This window comes from Ambystoma mexicanum, chromosome 9 (assembly GCF_040938575.1).
Source record: "Ambystoma mexicanum isolate Mex_15411 chromosome 9, UKY_AmexF1_1, whole genome shotgun sequence".
NCBI classification, from domain to species: domain Eukaryota; kingdom Metazoa; phylum Chordata; class Amphibia; order Caudata; family Ambystomatidae; genus Ambystoma; species Ambystoma mexicanum.
Genome location: NC_090931.1, coordinates 519189191 through 519211198, shown reverse-complemented (window position 1 = coordinate 519211198; position 22008 = coordinate 519189191). Strand labels below are relative to the sequence as shown.

Sequence of the window (22008 nt, the reverse complement as noted above, 5' to 3'; positions counted from 1 at the left end):
AGAGACCAAACATGTTGGCAGGAGAATCTTTCTGGATGCCTTGGCTGGAAGCACATGTGGTCACTGACGCCTCGCTGAAAAGTTGAACCCATTGTGGCTCTCTCCAAATCGGCGGCCGTTTGTCTCTGAAGGAAAAATCTTGCCACATCAATCTGCTGGAGCTGCGAGCAGTCAGCCTAGTGCTGATGGCGTTTGCACCTTCTCTGCATGGGAAGCATGTCCTGGTTCTGATGGACAAACCAGTAACTGTGCAGGGAGGACTTGCAGCTATAGTTCTGGATGCTGGAGAACAACATCTCCGCTTCGGCAGCCCATCTGTTGGGGTGGAGAATGGGTTAGCATATGCTCTGAGCAGGCAGAGCTCGGTCTCCCACAAGTGGGAGCTATGCAAGGAGGTCCTAGACCAGGTGGGGCACCCCGACACAGCGGACCTGTTTGCGATGAATGACCACGCAAAATGCAAGCAGTTCTGGTCGAGGGAATTTCCCCCCAGCGGAGCATTGGGAGATGCACTTCGACCTACATTTTTGCGTTCCCATCGCTAACGGTCATCCCTTCGGTTCTCGGGTGGTTGCAGAGATTCAGAGCTCTCCTGATCACTCCAGATTGGGCAGGCAGACGTGGTACCCAGATCTTCTGGAACTGGCCCTATGCCTGCCTCTCTTGCTTTCTCGAAGGCTGGACCTCTTGTCGCAGTCAGGAGGCAATGTGCTTAACCCAAACCCAGACCCGCTCAACCTGCCTGCTTTGCACTTGAGAGGCTGAGGTACGAGAACTGGGACCTCAATGAGAAGTTGTTAGAGGTGTTGTTGGCTGCACATAGACCATCCACTCGGTCACTTTACAAGTGCAGATGGAGACAGTGTATTACTTGGTGCAAGGCAAAAGGAGTGGACTGAATGTCGTGTTCAACCTCCTTAGCTATTGAATTTCTGTTGTCCTTATTGAAATCAGGCCTACAAGTGGGCATGGTAAGGGGTATCTGGTGCCCCTTTCCTTGTTTAAAAGGACGCCAGAGCAAGGTTAATTTTTTATCGCTCTAATAATGGATCCGCTTCTGAAGGGCCTGGTTAATTATTTTCCTCCTTCACCTTTTGTGGTCCCTGATTGGGACTTGAACATGTTTCTCATCTTCCTAATGGCAGCTGCAATTGAACCTTTGGACATCGGACTCCTCACATTGATGACTGCTTTTTGGTGGCAATCATGTCCGCAAGATGGGTCAAGCCCCCCCCTTCCTGACGTTTTTTAAGGAGAAGGTATCCCTGAAAGTTCGCCCTAACTTTTTACCTATAACAGTATCAGAATTCCACTGAGCCATAGTATAGATCCATCAGCTTTTTACCCTCCACCCCACCTATCTAAGGGTGAACCGAGGCTCCACAGGTTGGATTCCAAGAGGGTGATGAGTTTTTTCCTGCCCAGAACTGGCTCTTTCAGGAAAGTTGAACAACTGTCCATTGCGTTCTCACAATCCAGGTTAGAGCGAGCACTCACCAAACATCTACTAGTAGCTAAGGGCCCACAAGGAGTCCAGTCAATGGAACCACTCATCCATCTTGGAAGGGTGAGGTGGAGGAAAATAGAAAAAGTTACTCACAGTAGTAGTGACTTCTGTACTCCTAGTTCAGAGTCTCCTTTCCTCCATACTGCATGGGCGTCACCCTGCGGGGAACTGGACCTGAGCCTTTAGCACCACTATATTGCTTTCCCCATTACATTTTGAAGGTGTGAGAGTGCATGGACGAGGTTGTGGTTCCACCCCACTAGCCCTGCTCAATGGCACCCAAACATCAGCCTCCCTTTTTTCTGCACCTCGGCAGTGGAGGCCTAAACTTAATAAGGGGGCTGGAGGGAAGGGGCTATGGAGGAAAGGGGACTCTAGACTAGGAGTACAGAAGTCACTACTGTGAGTAACTTTTCCTGCTCCAACATCCGTCCTCCTTCTTCCATTCTATATGGGCGATTACCCAGCACATGTACACAGATAGAGGAGGAACCTGAGCTGCACTAAGAGAACATATTTCTCAAGACTGGTTGGCCAAACGATGTATCAGATTGTGAGCTATAACATCTGCTTATAACATCCCAGGACATACATTTCTGAAAATCTAATGCAGAGGCTTTAGCCCCCACTGCATGAGCATGTAAACCGCTGAGGAGGAGGGATTCTTTTGACCTTATATGCTGCAAGAATAGATGCAAACATCCGGTGATCGACTGACTCTCTAGAGGCCTGATGGTTGGGTGACGATGTGCCAAAAGGGCTTCATGAAGAGACAATCTTGGGTGGAAAAGATGGATGCGTGCTCAAAACCACCTTATTTTTGGGGAAATCGATGAAAGGCTCTGCAGCAGAGAATGCCTGATTTTACCTAATCCTTCAAGCTAAAGTAAGGGAAACTAGAAGAACAGCATTCCAAATGACCAACTTCATGTCATCTGTATCCATTGGTTTGAAAGGTTTGTGAGTCAACGTTGTATGCACAATATGAAGATCCCATACAGGATGTAGTGTCTTAACCGAAGGAAGCATCCTAAGTAGTCCTTAAAAGTGGCTTTTAATAATGGGATTTGCTGAAGAAAAAAATATATCCTTTGTATTTCTGTAAGCGCCTAAGGAAACTAAGTAAGTTCTACAGGTATCAACCTGAACACCAGTCTGCGCCAAATGGAGTGAAAATAAGACATTTCTAATGTGACACATTGGAGGATTCAACTTATTGGGCTATTCCTAAGTGGCCTGAAGTCAGTTCCTAAAGCACCGAGCTCTTAAGGCTAGAGATTGAGGGCAAGGATGAAGAACAACCCCTTGCTGCTGAAACAGGGATCCTGGAATTGTTGAAATAGGAGTGTTTCTTCAAGTACAAGAAGGAGGAGGTCCCTGAACATAATTCTTGCAAGCCAGTTGGAAGCCACTAACATTAAACTGCTGTGGTGAGACCTCTTGATCTGGGTGATCACTCTCTGCTGGCGAGGCACTGGGAGAAAGGCATAAATCACCCAGCTGGTCCACTCAAATGCATCGCCCAGTGATCCTTTGCCAAGGCCATTCAGGATGCAAAGGACGAACGCTTGGAATTGTTTTTCATTACAAAAAGATTGATTTTTAGGAAAAGCACCCAAGGGTGAATACCTCTTGTACATTGGAGGGATTGACCTCCCACTCATGATTCCTGGCATTGAGGCTTCTGAGCTTGTCGGGTTGGGTGTTCTGGTCTCCAGGAAAGTGAGATGCTATTAGAATAATGTTGTGCGAAATGGCCCACTCCCAAAGGTGGACAGGGTGGAGACATAAATCCGGGACCTGGGACCTCCTATGTGTTCACATAGAACACTGAGGTCATGCTTTCCATCCAAATAAGAGCCTTGTCCTGAAGGCATTGAAAATCGCCTTCAGCTCTAAATTGTTGATGTGAGCAGAGAGATACTTGCTCAACCACAAACTGTTGACAGAAAGATCCTCCATTTTTGTACCCCAACCCTCCAGAGACACGTAGGTGATACCACCAAGGAAAAGGGGGTTCTCCAAGGAGCCCCTACTCAAGATTCTGAGCTTGTTGCCACCACAGAAGATCTGCACTCAGATGGGGAGGGAAAGCAATGATAACTTTTTGGCTGCCTATGACCTATGCTGAGCTAGATGCAATTGAATTAATCTCATTTTTAGCCTGGTGAATGTGACCGAAAGAATGCACAATGTCAGAAGGCCCAGAAGCCTCTGAAATGATCAATCCGAAGGTGCTTCTTTTTCCTAGAAAGTGGAAGGCTGCTGCACAAATGTCCACTATACTTTCCTGAGTGTGAAATAATCTTGCAGAGATTGTGTCCCCTCTGAAGAAGATAAATGTCAGCATCTGACTTGGAAGAAACTCCTACTTGGGGAGATTGATGGAGAACCCCAACTGGAACAGAATCTTGAGTAGGGCATGAAGAGTGCTGAACATTTCCTCGAGCTAAGGATAGACATGAAGACCCTTCAATCTGAGCATTTCTGCTACAGCACTCATAAGCTTTGTGAACATGCGCTGTGCAGAATTGAGTCAGCAAGGATGAACAGTGTATTGCAAGTGTTGGTTCATAACTGAAAAACAGAGGAATTTGAACCTCCATATCGCCCCATGCAAGTCAGGGTCTTTTAAATCTACTGAACATATCCAATTTCCTGCACTTTGAGATTGGCCGACCTACACTGGGGTCACCATATTGAATTATTATCTGGGAAGGGCAAGATTCAGGAACGAAAGGCCCAGCAGTAACCTAAGGCCATACTGGTTCTTTCTGGACACTGGGAATATGCACAAATATAAGCTCTGACCCCATTCTCGTCAGGGACTCACTGCACTGCAATCATTTGAATGAGTTTCAATATTTCCAGAAGAAGTGCAGGAAACCCTATCTGGAGGAGAGGAGGAGAAGATGGGGGCAGAATGGTAGGGAAGATTAACCCCGCCTGAAAGATTGAAAGAATCCAGTGGTCTGAAAAATAGAGACACAAATCTCCTTGTTTTTTGGTTTCTGAGGCTGCTATATAGGAGGGGGACACATATAAACCCTTAGCACCATTCTGTTTTGTTACTGTCAGTGTGTACTTAGGGGAGTGATCATGATGAACATCCAAAAGTTCTTAACCTCAAGTGTTGTATGTAGTGACATTGCTGTTAGGGTTTTGACTGTAGCGTAGTGAGTACCACCATTGACTTAGCTGTGATGAGTTTTTCTTTTTGTTCCACTCCACATTAGTGGAGGAATGACAAAAATTGATAGCGTCAAAATGAAGATATGCAATACGGTCTTGCACATCCTGCAAAAACCAAGTCGATCTCATCCATGTAGAGCACATCGTATTTTCCGCAATATAGATATCCCGACTTGTGATATCCATATGGTGAACAGTGGATTCTAGGAGACCCTGTACCACTTACTTTGCTTCTGAAGGACCTGACTTAAAGGCAGCCTGTTTTGGTTTTTTTTGGAGGAAGGTATGGAAAGAAATTAGCTATTTCTCACCAGAGATGCGTGTTGGTTGCCGCCAATGAAGCATCATTGTTAGCTTATCCAATGTGAAGAGATGCATTGGCATAAGCTTTCCTCCCATGTGCTTCCGAAATCCTGTCCTCCTTTGACACAGAGAGGAAGAAGTAGAAAATGAAGAAGTAAAAGAAAGCTCTCCATAAAGATAAGCCGCAGCCACGACCTAAGAAAGAGGACGTGGATTAAGCAAAAGCTGCGTAGAGTCTGAGGCAACTTGCCAATATTTGGGCTACATTTCTTTTATTGTGGCCAGAAAGGAATGCGGTTTTTGAAACGTCTTAGTGGGCAATGCTGGGATTTCTTTGTGCAAAAATATACCTAACAATCCTGAAGATTGCATTGCAATGAGCTAGTACTCCTCCTTCAGATGCAGCATTAGGAAGTGGGAGAATATCCAGAAAAGATGAGATCTCTGTCACGTGATCATGAATGACCTTGATGACGAAGGGAAATCTTCCTCTTCTGCCTTGTTGCCTGTATCTGCTTACTTCTGATCTGGCACAACCTGGAAGCATTCTACCAGATCAGGAGCCGTCAAACCTTTATTAGGTGCAGGGTCTTGAGCAATTAGAACCTTAGGGGGCTCTGTTGTAGATTGGGCCGCAGGAGCCTGTGGCGTCTGTGGAGGAGTTTGGATGAAACCATAGCCGGAAGGGCTGCAGGAGGTAACACCTCTTTTACAAGCAACTTATGAACATCAGCCATCTGACTGGCCCTTATGAGACCTGTACATCTTGAAAATATCTGTCCTTACTGGGCTGGCCCTGGGACTTTGTAGGAGAATGTGTTGAGGCTAACGATGTTGCACATGAGATAGGCACCCAGGTAAGATGATGTACCTGAGTCGACCATGGATCAGAATACTTGAGGGCTGAGGAAGATGGTGGATAGGCTGTGCATTATAAAGTCTGCATTGAGGATCATTGTATACTGGGAGTGAACTCATGCCTTAAGACTGTTTGTGGTAACCTCACAGGAGTATGTGCATATTGTAATCCGCTGGGGCAGGCTGCCATCTCCGGGGGTGAGGAACCACATGAAGAGATGCAGGAGTGCCCTTTGTTCTCACGTCTTGCAGCCATTTTGTGGAGGGTGCAAATATGTCAAGTCTCTGGAGTGTGTGTAAAAAACTTGTGTCTGACACAAAACATGTGTGACGTTGCGAAGAGCCCTCGGGAAGATTACCGGTGCAAGCACTGTGGACCTCAATTAGGTGCTCGGTAGGGGTGAAGCCCTTGGACCCCCGAGCTGTCGTAGTTCTGGTATGTAAACACATGCCCTCCGTCAAACATCTGGAGGAAGAGCTGCTTTGCCCATTATCAATTTGGCTGTGTGAACTTCTATGGGCCTTGGGCTTGTCCCCGGTATGAGTGGCCGTAGACCCTCTGCACAAGCGCAGATAGAAATAGCCCAAAGGGCCCTCAGGGAGATCCCTAGTACGAGAAGGAAAAATTACTTAACTTTAACATACTTTCTATGGATTCTTCTCCCACAAATTCCTCATCTTGATAGATATCCATCGAGCGTTAGCTACTTGAAAAATTAAGATGAAGGACGATCAAAACCAATCAACAATAGTTAACAACTTGCTGTTTGCTCACCTTACCAAAACAAGTAGAGTCCAGACAACTTGGAAACCAATTGCCAGAGCACCCACACAGCAATCACATCCTCATGTCATTGGCATACAGTAGTATGACAACAGACTGCAATTCAGACCCATGAACCTCTAAGCTGGGTGGGCGATGAGGAATCTGTGGGAGATGAATTCATGGAAAGAACATTACTGGTAAGTACTTTCTCCTTCAATGGATTACATTCTTTCACAGATTCCTCATCTTGATAGACTCCTAAAGCAATGACCATGCTGGTGGAGGGTTGGAAGTCACACCAAGAAACTCTGGAGGTTTTCCCTACCAAAGCGAGCATTGTGTCATCGGGCAGTGTTCAAACTGTAATGCTTGGCAAATGTGTGCAAAGAGGACCATGTTGCTGCGTGACAAATCCCCCCAGGCGCTCTCCTCTGGAGGGCCGAGGAGGCTGCAAGCCCTCTCGTAGAGTGGGCCCTAAGCCCTGCTGGCACCTCCTTACCTGCATTCTGGTAGCACTCTGAGATGCGCAGCACTCTCCAATGATCTAACTCGAACATAAACATACCTGATAGGATTATAGGACAAAGGACCAAGTGATGCAATGTAAAAAGTCCGCTGAGCAGTGACAAGATTTCTTAACATTGAAGATCAGACAACATAAAATGAAATGGTACTTGCCATTTACCTTAACAATACGATCTACTCATGTGTATGAACGCCAACAGTGACCTTGTCAATGAAAAACGAAGGCCTTCATAATGACTTTGGCAGATTGCAGGTGAAAAGAACAAATGACTTGCCTCCCTGTAATGTTATTTCTCATTGATGTTCCTTCGACAGATTCTTCTCTGTACCATTTCATTTTTTGTTGTCTGATCTTCAATGTTAAGAAATCTTGTCACTGCTCAGCTGACCTTTTACATTGCATCACTTGGTCCTTTGTCCTATCATCCTATCAGTTATGTTTATTTCCAGATGCTCCTACACATGCACAGCACTGCTATGGAGGGCTGTGCAGAATTACCACACTGCTTCTCTCATCTGAAGTCACTATTTCTTGTGGTAAATAGTTTTGTGAAATATGCATACATGTCAACATATGCGCCATTTCATTTGGAAGATGTTCATCCAGTGCTGGTTTTTGCTTTGCTTTTTGGAATTTGTAATCGTTGATTTATAATGGAAAAAAATAATTAATGTTGGAGAATGCACAGCAAAAAACAGCACTGGCTAATCATCTCCCAAATCACATTGGGCATTTTACGTACATTCATATGGTTCTTTTGTTTATCCAAAATAGAATATTTGTGATTTTTCTTTGTTCATGTTTCTTTTATCAACTGATTGAGTGGTCCTTGAGTCACAGTGGGCCAGAAAAAGTGAATTCCACACTTCATCAAATTATAACCAAGGAAGGGAGCAATGAGTCCCATCCCAAAGACCCACTGATCATCATGCACGCCATCCCTATTCATAACAGATATACAGTATTGGGTACCTTGTGGAGTTGGAAGATGGGAAAGCTTCCCTTGACACTCAGCAGTTAGAAGTAAGCAAACCTAAGGTGGAGTTTAACCAGCATGAGTGTAATGCTGAGCTCAGTACTGATGACGGGAGCATGAACAAGCAGGATATGGGTATAATAGCATGTGGGCTGCTCTTGTTCCTATGGTACGAAGGTTTCTCAACTGACCTTAGAAATAACACAGCTGAAGGAAGTAGTATGTATCCTTTCCAAAAAAGTGGAAGATTTGCTCTTAGTTAACACTAACAGCCCTCTTGGCTCAACCCTTAGAACCCTGTGGGGTATCTAACTTTGCTATGTCCAACAAGCCAGTGCTCAATTCTGATGCTATTAGCTCCAGTAAGAATCTTATCCAGAGCAGCACAGGGGCCGGGGAAGATGCTCACCCTGATGTTAGCAGACTTCTCGATTATAGATAGGCCTAAAAGTGACCACCATCCCTTATTTGTCTCTATCCTTGTCAGGGGTAACCATACCCCAGACACTCTGGACACGGATGGTGCTGTAGCAGTTTCCGTGACCTGGCCATGCTCGCCAAATTATCAAGTGGGAAAATTAGAAATCTCAAATTTAATCACGTGACTTTGGGACACATTGTGAACATGTGTAGTAGGGGGAGTTCGGACTGGAGCATAATCTTGGATTATGACACTCTGGTAAACAGCCTTCTTCCACTGTAACCTGCTCTAAGTCTTTGGTAAAGAAGGGTTCTTTGAAAACATATTAATGGTTTGACATGGAATGCAAAGCAGCTAAAAAACAGCTTCCTGTTTATTTAAATTCTGGGTCTACGGTTGACAAGCTAAATATAAAAGCATCTTTTATGAGTAAAAGAACATTTTTGATAGCAAAAAATTGGGAAGAGATGCAAGTAGCCGTGAGGAAGAGGGACTCCTCTTTTTGGAAATTAGTTAAAGTGAAGGATCTGCAGCGGGACTATACTGTACAGGTTTGTATTCCCTCTCAGTAGTGATTGAAGCACTCTATGTTGACATCCCAAGAGCAGTACTGTAGGACAAGAGGGTAATATGTACTCGGGAACTCCCATATTGCTGGCTACCCAAGGCTTCTCTTTTGAAGAGGTCACCATAGCTATCTGCTCTCAAAAAGAGGGGGGCCGCCCCAGGACCTGACAAAATTCCAATAGACCTAGTTTATTGTTTACTGGTTTTAGTGTTTTTGGGCAGTGATGTTGCCTCACCACGCGATTGGTTTACACTTTGGTTTTTATTCCTTTACAGTATATGTTTTTGATTTGATGAGACCTCTGCACCTCGCATGGCTCCGTTTTGAATGTCCATACGTTTTGGTTCATGTAGGTATGCATTGGTTTTGATACCGAACCTGTGATGGTGATTAGCGCTTTTACACATTCGCTTACATGACCTTACCTACCGGCCTCTTGAGACCGCAATAATAATTTAAGGATGGCTTAGTATGGGAGATTATTGCACTCCAATTGCAATAGATGTTATTGCATGCTTTTGTTTTTATCATTCACCCGAGCACATTTCATCTTAGCTTTTTCTCTGTTTCATTTGACTATCTTCCTAATCTGCATCAGTTGGACACTGGTTCTGGCATCTTCCCTTGACTTTTGCTTGGATTTTGGAGGAGATTATTAACACCAAAGCAATGTATTTGCCACTTATCTTGCCTTTGTCATTAATCCTTGTTTGTGTATATTCATACTAATGTGTTCTCATTTGTATTTTTTTATTTTCCCGTCTTCTTCCATTTTACTTTAAATGTATCTGTGATGAAAATGTAGTCTTTTTCAATTGTTCCAATGGTTGTTTTTTATTTTATTCTCCATTATGGTTTGTTGGATCCATGTTCTTTATTCTTTTTATGTGCACATAAAACGTTTTGTTTTGTTATTATAATGTATATACACAATCTAATGGTCTAACAAAATGTGTACAGCCTAGATAAAGACCCAAAGGGTCGAAACACGTGTTGAAAGTGTGATCTAAGTATTTTTCATGGGTTATGTTACCCGAATCATTAATTTGTGTTTAATAAGCTAATATCAAGCTAGCGCTGTGAGACAGTGTTTCCATTACTAGTGTTTGCTCTCCGAGTCCAGCTGGGCACCAGTACCCACTCATGCACAGTCAACTGCAGCATGCTGGCTTTCTGTTTTGTAATTACTGTTCCACTTGAATACTGTGTCAGCGCAGGTGATTCAGCTTCTAAGTGCCTCTTCTGCAGATTTAACTGTGGGTTCCTAGTATTTGCTCTCAAAACCACATTTCTATTTTGACTTATGCACTAGTTTATGGAAGGGTGCAACAGGCAGTGGTTTCCTGATGTGTGGCGCAGAGGAAGAATCAATTGTGAACTTCATGTTAATATGTGAGTGCTTGAAGCCCTTACGAGTTAAATATCTCCAGCCTCTTTTTGCTACTAACTTCATTCACACCACAGCTCAGGCAATAAACCTCTGTAAAGTTGCTAGCAATGTTGGTGTGGTATTTTATGTAGCAAAATACATACATCGCACTTGACTGAGAAGATGCTTTTTAATGAAGTCCCTTGCAAATAACTAGTGCTAGTTCAATAATTGTGTGTAAATGGAATTTTAACTCTTTTATGTAGATGATCTTTTATGTCTGTGATGAATTGTCTTATTGTTAAATGTACATGTATGATTAAATGTTTTAATGTTAAAATGTATTTGTTCGATCTGAAAGATTTTACATCAAATAAAGGTTAATGTAGGTAATTAGTGGATGTTTTAACATAGACCACCAATGGTATTGTCAGGAGACCCAGACAGGATGTACACAAGGCCAGACCAGAAAGTATGTTTCATAGTCTTTATTTACAACAAAATATTGATGATCCAAAGGAAAAGTCCAATCAAACGCCACGTTTCTCCTTCCAGAAACAAACTAGGTGCGTGCTTAGCAGGAACCTGTGCACTATCCATATATCTAGTGATAATGTCGCTGGGGAAATTGCCGACAAGTGGTGACATTTCCTTAAAAATGCACCCTCCAGAAAATCAAACACTTTCACCAAATATTCTAGGTTTCGAGGTAATAATATATAATTATACCCCCTTCTAGAATATTTGGGGAAACATTTTAGGACTTGGGAAAACGTCTAACTGGTGACTTTTTCCCAGCGATCAGAAACACTAGAATTGCCCTTAATCGAGCTGTGAGCAGAACAGAGAAACACGAAATTGACGTTTACCAACAAGGGGAATCCTTTCTATAAACTTATGTCCGAATGAAGAAAGGGACTCTATTATGGCACAACTTCCATCTGAATAGACTCATCACCAGAGACCCAACAATGGCGACATAAGATGTTCAGAGAGACACCATGCTAATACCCGTCATCCATAATGAAAGTAAAAGACATTATGAAAATCTACCGATCGACCAGACAGACCTAATATGAAGGACGCTATAATTCTGCATTATACGCTAAGCTTGGGAGCATACCCAAGAGTGGCTTTCTGGCAGAATCTCAATTTGAATAATTAAATAAAGAAAAAAGAAATAAGGAAAATAAGTGTATCGGCAGAATACCATACACATTTCAGTTTGAAATTCGACCCGAAAGGTAGAAAATCAAGTGAAAGATAGAAGTCCGCAAAAGAGCTGATTCGCAAAAGAGATGAAAACGCCTAAATACAGGACACATGAAAAGGCTGTCTTTCGTAGGACAATTATGACCTATTGTGCATAATACTTGGCTAAAGAAAGTGGAAATGAACAATGGTGTACCCCCGATGAAATCCCGTAGAATCAGGCAGGTGATTTCATCACAGTACTTCGATATTAAAGTGCTGTGTGCATCTTTAGGCAAGAGGACATTTAAAGTGAGAGCAGATTTACGTTAGGTTATTTAGCGGAATTCTGTGTACTATACTGCTTGCAGATTATACAATTCTAGCTGCAGAGAAAAGGAGAGTGTGGAGTCGAAGATAACACCGAGGTTCTTAGCCTCACAGGTGAGAGCAGGAAGAGGGCCAAGGGAGGCTGGCCAGAGAGTGACCAGAAAGGAGGGTACACTTATGCCGATGAGGAGAATCTCCGTCTTACTGGCATTCAGGCAGAGATCATTGGTGAGACACCACTCCTAGATAGCAGACAGACAGAGATGAAAGAAGGAGAAGAGGTGGCAGAGGGAAGCCTGAAAATGAGCTGAGTGTCATCCGCATAGCACTGAAAGTTGGAGCAGAGAACGGCAGTGCGGTGGGCAAGGGGTGCCAGGTATTGGTTGAATACCTGGCACCCAGCAGGCATTGACCTGCTGCGGTAAAGCCTCTATATCTCCAGTGCTCGGTAAACTGTTGCTTGAATATTCTGGGTTCTTTACCTCTCTCGCAAGGGTCAGGTGATTCATCCCTCGCTGCAGGGGTTACTAGTGATTGGAGTTTTGAAAAGGAACGGGGAGAACACCAGACAACAATTTGTTTGAGTGGCCCTCCCCACTTGCCACCAAGTACATTTAAAGACTGAGCCCCCTACCCCAACTCCCTCTCTAAGCCTCTGGGTTGGAGGTGGCTCTGGCTTGCCCTAAGGTAACCCACCCTGTCCTAGGTTAGGAGGGTTCCCTGGTCCCCCCTGACACGGTCTGGTCCCTGACCCTATCACATAGTTTCATGTATTCAAATAAATAAATAGCCACAGGAACTTGACATAACTCTTTAAAAATGGCAAGCCTATCAGTCTGCCTGCCAACAAAGTATTGCTTGTCTGGATCAAAGTAATTCGTAGTCCACTTATGTATGGTACTCAAAAGGCAAACTGTCAGGAATCTATTGACAGATGATACACATGATAGTTTGAGCCTTGTTGTTCACAAATGTATTTTGTTGCTGTAACAAGAGTAGATGCAATCTGTTGAATGCTAAATCTGTTTTTAGTATTTAATTCAAAATGGGATCTCTTTTTTTTAGTTAACATAGATGACAGCTTGATGTGGGAGATTGAGTTATTTATTGGCTCAAGTAAGCAGTAGCTTTAATGACGTCATGTTAACAAGTTACCCGCATTTGTTAGGGGGCACTGTGCACGACAGACATATGATAATTGAAATGTAGCTGTAGTTATTGACCATGGCGAACGCCTGCAGTAAATGCTTCCTCTTGATTTTCATTTTAAAATAGATGCGGACTGAACTGTATTTCCTGTCATCCCAAAAGAATCGACCGAGCCTTTTTGGAATGCCTCTGATTGTTCCTTGCACTGTGCATACCCATAAGAAAGACTTGTATGATGCTGTCTGGATACAGGTCTCACGGTTAGCAAGCCCTCTTCCTCCCCAAGAAGCAAGTAACCATGCCCAGGATTGGTGAGTACATTGTTCAGATGCGTCTCTACCTACGATGGGCAAAGATTTTGTGAGATATTCTTGTCTTTCTGTGAAAAATACTCATTTAAATGGATACCTTCCTCTCACAGATTCCTCAACTTTTGAACAATCTCCAAGCACAAGCAGCACTGAATTGTATCACTGCACTTCATTGTTGAAGATAGTGTTTCCTGTATTGAAGGCTAATATTGCATATTATATCTAGCCAGAAGGCTAGCTCAATCAAAATGATTTGCCTTGGGAACAGGACGATGTCATGCTTCATGGGTATGATACCCCAGTTGTTTTTACTCCGCCCTTCACTGCCCCCCATGTTCCCAGGGCGATAAATTGGGTGTCACATTGTGGGTAATAATGATGGTGATAAGTAAGTGGATGCTGATTGCTCAGGAACTGGATTGCTGGTGACGGTGGGACTTTAGGAAACAGGCATGTGGAATCTGCTTATATCATATGCTGTGCGTAGGCCGACATCTGGTGGAAGCGGCAGAGTATTTCAGTTGTTGTTTTCGAAACTCGAAAAGGGACGTCGACAGGGCGTGGCAGTAATACCATCCCTAGTGTGACGTCCACTGTACCCATGATCCCTCATGCGTCGAGGGCCCTCAGATTGTTTTTTTCCACCATTCTAGACGCACGCGTGTAGCTGAGTTCCTCTTTCGGCGTAAAGTCATTTACTTATTTCAATTACCGATAGTTCATTCTTTCTATCCTTTACTTCACTGACCATCGAAACATCACGCCGATGAAGACAGAGACTGCCCGTCGAAAGACTACCATGACGGAGCGTTCGGCCTTGGAAGGCTGCCTCGCTCAAACAGTAGGGAGAGAGGGGCGAGGTCATTTTAGGATGTATATGCCCCTTTCTTTACACTACTTTCGCCCAGCTGCCATAGTTTGTAGTTATGGACAAGACCCCCTTTAAATTCTGCTCCAAGTGCAATAGAAATTTCCCCTGGGTCGATAAGCATTTCATCTGTAACTTGTGTCTCCCAAGAGACCATGTCAAGGCATCTTGTCGAGCGTGTAGGCTCTTCAAGCCGAAGACTTTAAAGGACCGATCCACAAAACGCTGGGCCCACTACACCAGGCAACTCGAGGCCAGGGAGGTAGAAGGTGCTTTCAGTGATGGCAGCGATGCCGCTGTTTCGGGTGGCGAGGGCCACAGGGTAGCTTCGGTTACCCAAGCGCAAGCCCCCGACCCCGGAGGACAGGCGGGCGGCCCTGTTGTGGGGACTACACCCGGATGCGGAAGCGCAACAAAACCATCCACCACTAAACATATAACCCCAAGTCGAGACTCAACACATGGGTCGAGCTGTCGACAATGGACGGCACCCAGGGAAAGGTCTGTTGAGTCCCTGTCCTCTGGGCATTCTCACTCGAGATCACTGCACGACAGCACCCAACCGTCGAAAGACGGCGAGGGTGTCGCACGTAAAACTCCCTCCGAGGGCCGATCGTCCGCAGACGAGGCCTCAGCCCTACCCGCATCCGAAAGTTGATGCTTTGCGTCAGATCAGGTAGAAGGCCCCAAGAAATCGGATGAACACGCCTCTGGGCACCAAGGGGGGGCAAGAGCACAGGAAGATATCCTCTAAGACCCTTCATAGGGATAAAAGCCCTCATAGGGAAAAACACTCTTAAAGGAAAACCTAAATAATCTAGGCCCATCCCTCATAAGGATAAACCTGTAGAGGCTAGGCCTAAAATATCTGTGGTAATTCCTCCCACAGATGAAGACTTAGGACTTCCTTCCCAACCCTTGGTAATCCCAAATTCTGCAGAATTGTCTTCACAAGACATAGACAGGGTCATGAGGAGAATGCCCTTTATGGCCAATTTCTATGAAAAGGACCCTGCATACTTCCAGAGTTTCCACTCCACTCCCCCCACCACAGTTCCCTCTGGTTCTCAGGTCTTTGCCAACCTTCTCAACCCCCTTCTAAAAGGTCTTGTACTGAAATTCCAGTGCAAGGCACAGTCATAGAGCTCTATGACCCAGACTCTGAACACAAAGACTTGTCTATTGTAGAGGCAGCTGACCCTCAGTACGAGGATGATACAGCCTGTTAGGCAGAATCCCATGCAGTTCCCTTAGGGAGCACTACACAAGATTAGGATTACAGATATATGCAATAAATCCCCTTTGGTATCAGTCTGTACCACAAAGATTTAGTTGGTAGCTGTGGCTGAGCAATCAGACTTATCTCAAGAGGCAGATGAGCAGTATTCAGGGTTTACAAAATAGGACTATAGTACTATGGAACAAGGAAACACTGACTAAAGCTTTGTATCAAAAATACTATATATATTTATTTTACACACTCTTGAATCTTCACACAGATCACTATCATTAAAGCAAGTTAAAACAGTCAAGAAAAGTATACACAACTCCCTATTCAAATTGTAGACAAGTTTGAGCAAGAGTGAAAACTGAGCAAAATGGCACAGTGTAAACCAAGCAGAAATGGCACTCTAACAATTTCTTCAGAGGGAGGGAAAGGTCAAGTTATACAGGGTTAGACTCCCAACCACACCAGCAACACTTCCCAATTGGATTGTGAACAAGTTAGGCAAGGCAGTACTTTAGCATAAGCAATATTTAGGTGAAACCCGAGCAAAATGGCACTTCAACAATATAGAAAGGGGAAGGAAAGGTGGTTATAAGAGTTTAGGTGCACCAACACATTTCTTTATGAAAAGCAATCTAGAGAAGGCAGTTGTAACTGAAATAGCCAGAGTCAATAGGCCTGTGCCAGAGTCACTGGTACAGGGCAATGTGCCCAGGATCAAAAGGTTCTAGTAGTTGCAGTCAAGTCTTTGTTTAACGATTGAAAAGGCGGTTGCAGAAGGTAAAAAGACAATGTTAGACGAAAGGGGCGGCCAGCCTAGAAGGTAAGTAAAGGATTTAAAACACCTTTAGCAGTACCCAACGAAACGGGAGGCCTGGCGGAACAATGTACCTTGAAAGTGGATGAGGCTCCTGCAGTGGCGGTAGTTCCTGGCAGTTCCTGCAGTTCGGGAGATCCAGCAGAGGAAGAGAGTCTCTCGTCGTGGAGGAAGGTTCGAGTTACTGCACTGCCAAGGGAAGAAGCTGGCCGTGGTGATGCCAAAACGGAATAAAAGGTACACTCCTTTAAATCGCGGTCGTGGTGGACGGGTGCCTGGCTATCTGGTCTCCTAATGCTTGGCACTGGCGATTCGACCAAGGCAGGTCCTGGAAGGCGATTGGCGAATTGGTTGGCCCCACCAGTTCAAGGGAAGAAGGCTCTTGCAGGTGAAGATCTTCTCTGGTCGTTGGAGAAAAGTGGTGAGGAGCTGCAGCAGGGCTTCACCGGTGGCTGAGTCATTGCAGATGTCTTCGGCTTCTCTCCTCTTCAGATTTCTTAGGTCCAGTGGCGACTTCTGTCTTCCAGTCCACAGGTCCCTGCTTTTATGCAGAAAAACCCCCATCATAGAGCTTAGCTGTCACTCACACAGCGGGGTAGTTATCCTGGCGGGATAACCCCCCAGCCTATCAGGGCAGAGTGAGACTTGGGTTGCTTAGGCAACCCTATCCAGGGTGCCTATTTCCCCTCCCGCACATCCTGTCTACCCCATACTCACTGGCGCCTAAAGGAGGGCTTCTGTGCAGAAGCCCGCCAAAAGGACAAACAAAGCACACCGACCTCGACTTGGATCACAGAGAAAGACAAGAAAAAGAAATATTATTAAAGATTTGGCAAAAAAAACTTACCAGAGTAAAGTTAATAATAAAATAATCTGGCGGTATGTTAAAGGCTATCATAAAAAGTGGTAGCCTCGAACAATGGGAAAATCCCATAAGAAAATATTTGCGGTCGAATATTTACAGTAGTAACCACTGCCACCACCGAGAAACTTTGGAGAGAGGGACTGGACGGTACCCTCTCGAAAATGAACACCAGGGAAAAACTATTAACCCTTCCCAGTACCTCCATAGTAAGATGGTGTGTACTGGTTTTGTTCATAACTATTTTTTTTTAAAACTTCTTTTTATTAGATTCATAATCACAATAGGAGGCTTAACAGCAGGAGCATAACATGTGATATTGCAATTGGTAGTGAGTCCCTCAAAGGGAGAGAAAGGTTGGTTTGATGCACTGTGAGGCAGTTCGGAATGCGTCCAGGCTCTCCCCGGTTCCTGGGGTTGTTCCTATTCCTCCCACTTCCCCCATATTTTCAGGAACTTCCGGGGACACCCCCTTGCCGTGTAGATTCGCCTTTCCAGGGAGGCACACGAGTCTATTTCATTGGTCCACCGGTCAATACCTATCCTGTCCGCAGAGCCCCTGGTGCTTGCCATTAGTCTCTTCCCCAGCCCTAGTGCCACGCTTAGAAATGTCTTTTCGTATTTGGTAAGATCTGTTTCTCCCCCTATTCCCAATAGAATAAGTTTGGGGTCTTTTGGGATTGGGACGCCCAGCACTCTGGAGAGGCGCGATACGCACGTTGTCCAAAAGTCTTGCAATACCCCACATTCCCAGATCATGTGGTAAAAGGTGCCCTCTTGCAGCGGAGGCAGGTTGCATCGTCGTCTCCCCCCCATCTAGATGTTTGTGTTCTAAAGTAGTATGATCTATGTAGGATTCGAAGTTGTATCAATCTGATTTTTGCGTCTATACCAATCTCTCGCGGTTACATTAATGCCTCCACTCATTCTTCTGCCTCCAGTGTCCCCAGGTCCTGCTCCCATTTTCCTCTGAGGTGTGCGAGTTCCCCAGAGCCAAAGGAGTTGATCACCTGGTAGAGGGTGGAAATAACCTTGGAGGGAATCCAGTGTGGGAGGGTGTTTGTCTCCACGGGGTAGCATGCCGGTATGTCGGCGAGGCTCTGAAATTGGTTACTGATAGCATGTGTAAGTTGGAGATATCTAAAGCGGTCCATAGGCCTTAGTCTGTGTGTTGTGTTCAGTGCATCAAAGGCTCTCATCCGACCCGCGTGGACAATGTCTGCCAGTGTGGATATCCCTCTTCTCTCCCAGGTGTCAGTGGCCCATTCGCTGAATTTCGGGAAGGTGTGTGTTGTGCCATAGAGACTGGATCAGGTTTGGTTTGCCCTCCCACCCAATGTGTCTATGTATTTCCTGCCAGATCCGACGGGTGTGCAGGGACCTCCTGGGGACCCCCTTCAGGTTTTTCTCGTCTAGTATTTGTAGAGGAGGCGGGAGGCCGGTGTCCTTTATTTCGACCCGGATGTGTGGGAGCGTTGGGTCCCCATGCAGCCATTCGTTTGCCACCCCTGCTTGTGCAGCCCAGTTATATATACGGATATCGGGCAGTCCTATGCCTCCCTCCCACACCGATCGGTGGAGTGTTTTGAGGGCAATGCGGGCCTGTTTCCCGCCCCATAGCAATGTGCGTAGGGACTTGTCGATATTTGCGAGACTGGTAGCCGGGATTGGGAGTGAGGCATTCTGGAGGACGTATAGAAATATCAGGAGTGCCAACATCTTAAATAGTGCCGCCCTGCCCAGCAGTGAGAGAGGAAGAGTTTGCCAGTGAGAGACGTTGTTTTCAAATCTTTCCACTATTGGGAGTAGGTTCAGTTTGAGGAAGTCGCCTGGTCTGGTAGTTATCTGTATGCCCAGGTAGGTGAAGCCTAGTATCGAGACGGAGTATGTGCAGGTGTCTGGGATCGTTTCGTCTCCCCCTTGGACAGGGAAATATATCTATTTCTGTGTGTTTACGCGGAGGCCCATGAAGTGTTGGTACTCCGCCAGGGTCCTGGTTACTATTGGGCAGGAGGTTACTGGCTTGCTCAGGTAAATCAAGAGTTCATCCGCATATAGTGAGACGCGTTCCTCACCCCCTGTAGACCAGGCAAACCCTGTCCTTCGTGTATCTGTGCGTAGTCTGATTGCCAGAGGCTTGATGGCAAGAAGGAATAGTAGGGGTGAGAAGGGGCAGCCCTGTCGGGTCCCTCGACCCAGCGGGAATGTCCTGGATGATTTCCCATTAACCCGTACAGATGCTACGGGGTGGGTGTATAGAAGTTAAGCCCATGACATAAAGTAGTTCCCAAATCTCATGCGTTGCATTATGTCCCATAGGGCGTCCCATCCCACCGAATCAAAGGCCTTTTCAAAATCCACCGCAAGGAGGGCCAGCAGGTCTGGGATCTCGGCCGCTCGGTCCAGGGCCACACGAATCCTGCGGAGATTCATTTGTGTAGATATGTCTGGCACAAAACCGCATTGGTCCGGGTGGACCAGAGATCCGATCACCCCGAGCAGCCTGTTTGCTAGGACTCTAGCTAGTATTTTACCTTCCCCGTTAATTAATGATATGGGCCTGTACGAGGCACAGCGCTCTGGGGGTTTCCCTGCTTTGGGGATGACTACTATATTTGTTTTCCGTAGGTCCGGTGGGAGGTAGCCCTGCTCTCTACTGCGGAGGAACACACTATGCATGTGTTTCGTAGTTGTTCCGCTTAATCGTTTCCAAGTCTCTACCGGGAAGCCATTGGGGCCGGGGGTCTTCGCCATCTGTAGCTGTGATAGAGCTTCCCCGATTTATTCTTCGGTGATATCAATGTCTAGTTGTTCTGTTTGTGGTCTGGAGACTTGGGGGATCTTGATCAGCTCAAGAAAGTGTGGGGCGCTTGGTGTGGGATCCTCTGTTGGTGAGGAGTATAATTGTTCATAGTATTTGGCAAAGGCCTCCGTGATCTCGGAATCGCTCGTTAGGATTTCCCCCTCCTGGGTTTGTATGGCCCGTACCTGCCCTTTACTCTGTTCTCGTTGTTCTAGCCAGGCCAGGGTCTTGCCGGCCTTGTCCCCCCGCTCATATATCTGGCTTCGAACTTGCCATTGAGCGGTTCGGGCATTGTCTAGGGCCCTATCCTTCAGGATTGCCTGAGCTGTCGTTAGGGCATCCTGTGCCTCACAGGTTCCTGCTTCCAACAGTTGTTCCTCCCGCCGGGTTACTTGGGTCTCTGCTTCAGTGATTGCCTCATTGTGCCATTTTCTGTGGGCAGTTACCAGGGAAATTGCCTCTACTCGCAGGACAGTTTTGTATGCTTCCCACCGCACGGTTGGGCAGGCAACCGCCTCTTCATTTAGGCCGAAGTATTCCGACGTTTTATTAGTGAGCCCCTTCCATTATCTCTGGTATTCCCAGGTAGAAGACGCTTAGACGCCAGGTGGGATCCCGCTTATGTTGTTTCCCTTTAAGTTTGATCAATAGGAGGGAGTGATCCGAGATCCCTCTTGCCAGGAATTCTGCGGCTATTAGTCGGTGGGTCATGTTCCTTGGGGTGAAGATCTAGTCCAGTCTAGAGAGGGTTTTATGCGCGTTGGAATAGAACGAGTAGCCCTTCTCTGATGTGTGGATTGTCCTCCACGTGTCAGATAGCCCCATTACGTCCGCAAAGGTGTGCAGCTTGGTCGGGGTATCTGCGACCCTGTTGCCCCTGTGTGTTCTAACCTGCACGATTTCCATGACCTTGTTAAAGTCTCCCCCGATTGCCCACGAGTCCGCCTGTTCCTCTAGCATAATGGCTTGGAGCTTGGTGAGGAGCTCCGCCGTCAGCGTGGGGGGTGCGTACACTGCAATGAGGCCCCAGGTCTCCCCCCACATCTCTCCGAGTACCATCACGAACCTGCCCCGAGGGTCTGATATCACTTTGTTGGTCTTAAATGGGACCCGCTCGTGTAGGAGGATCATAACTCCCCTGGAGCCTCTGGAGAACCCTGCTAGGTATGTGTGTCAGTAGTTGGATTTCCTGAAGAAGCCGCTGGTGGTACCTATTAGGTGAGTTTCAGTGATGAATGCGACATCCGGGGAGTGCCTGTTAAGGTATTGGAGTACCAGTTTCTGTTTTGTACCCGTCCCCAAGCCGTTCACATTCCAGGTCAGTAGGGAGATCTGCCTTGTTTGTGCTACTTCAGCGTGTGTCCTTCTGCGTGGTGGTTCTGAAGGATGTGATGCATCTTCCATGTCTCTGTCACGTGCAGTGTTTTGTTCTGTTCCAGGCTCTGCTGCCCCTTCATATTCGCTCCCGCTGTACTTTCGTTATGGTTTACTTCACATGCAAACCTTGAAACTTTTAACATTGAACTTGAGGTCGGCTCAGTTTGAGTATATGCGGAAATCCGTGGGCCCCCAGGAGTGGCATACCTATTCCCTTTACTTCTGCAATGAGGATAGTTCCGGTTTGGTGTATCACTGGTCTGTGGTGCCTTTATTGTCTTTGAGCCGTTTCCTTTAGTAACTAGAACTCCTAAACTCCCCCCACCCTGCACTTTCCCCCAACCAGAAGTACCTGTCGTCCAAACCAAGCGAACCATAAAACTAAATTATGTGGGTGGTCCAAAGGACCAAATGCCCCAACTCTTGCAACTTGTATCTACTCTGAGCTTAGGTAGGGGGAGGGGGGTGCTCCTTTCGGCTCCTCTCCGCCCGGGCCGCCCGGCTTCAGAGTTTCTTCTTGATTCCTGTGGGCCTCGTTTTGTATAGCTGGGTTCTCATGTGGGCCCATTTTCGGCCATTGTCCCGT

The 22008-nt window shown here is 46.0% G+C and overlaps 1 protein-coding gene across 2 annotated transcripts in view; it reads left to right on the top strand.

Annotated features, from left to right (window-relative positions):
* The window catches only part of USP32 (ubiquitin specific peptidase 32), a 3569419-nt gene that overhangs the window by 2919939 nt on the left and 627472 nt on the right, over positions 1–22008 (top strand). For both annotated transcript variants that reach the window (XM_069615070.1, XM_069615069.1), the window contains exon 27: positions 13283–13467. In XM_069615070.1, coding sequence (XP_069471171.1) covers positions 13283–13467 — 185 coding nt within the window. The remainder of the gene's footprint in view (positions 1–13282; positions 13468–22008) is intronic.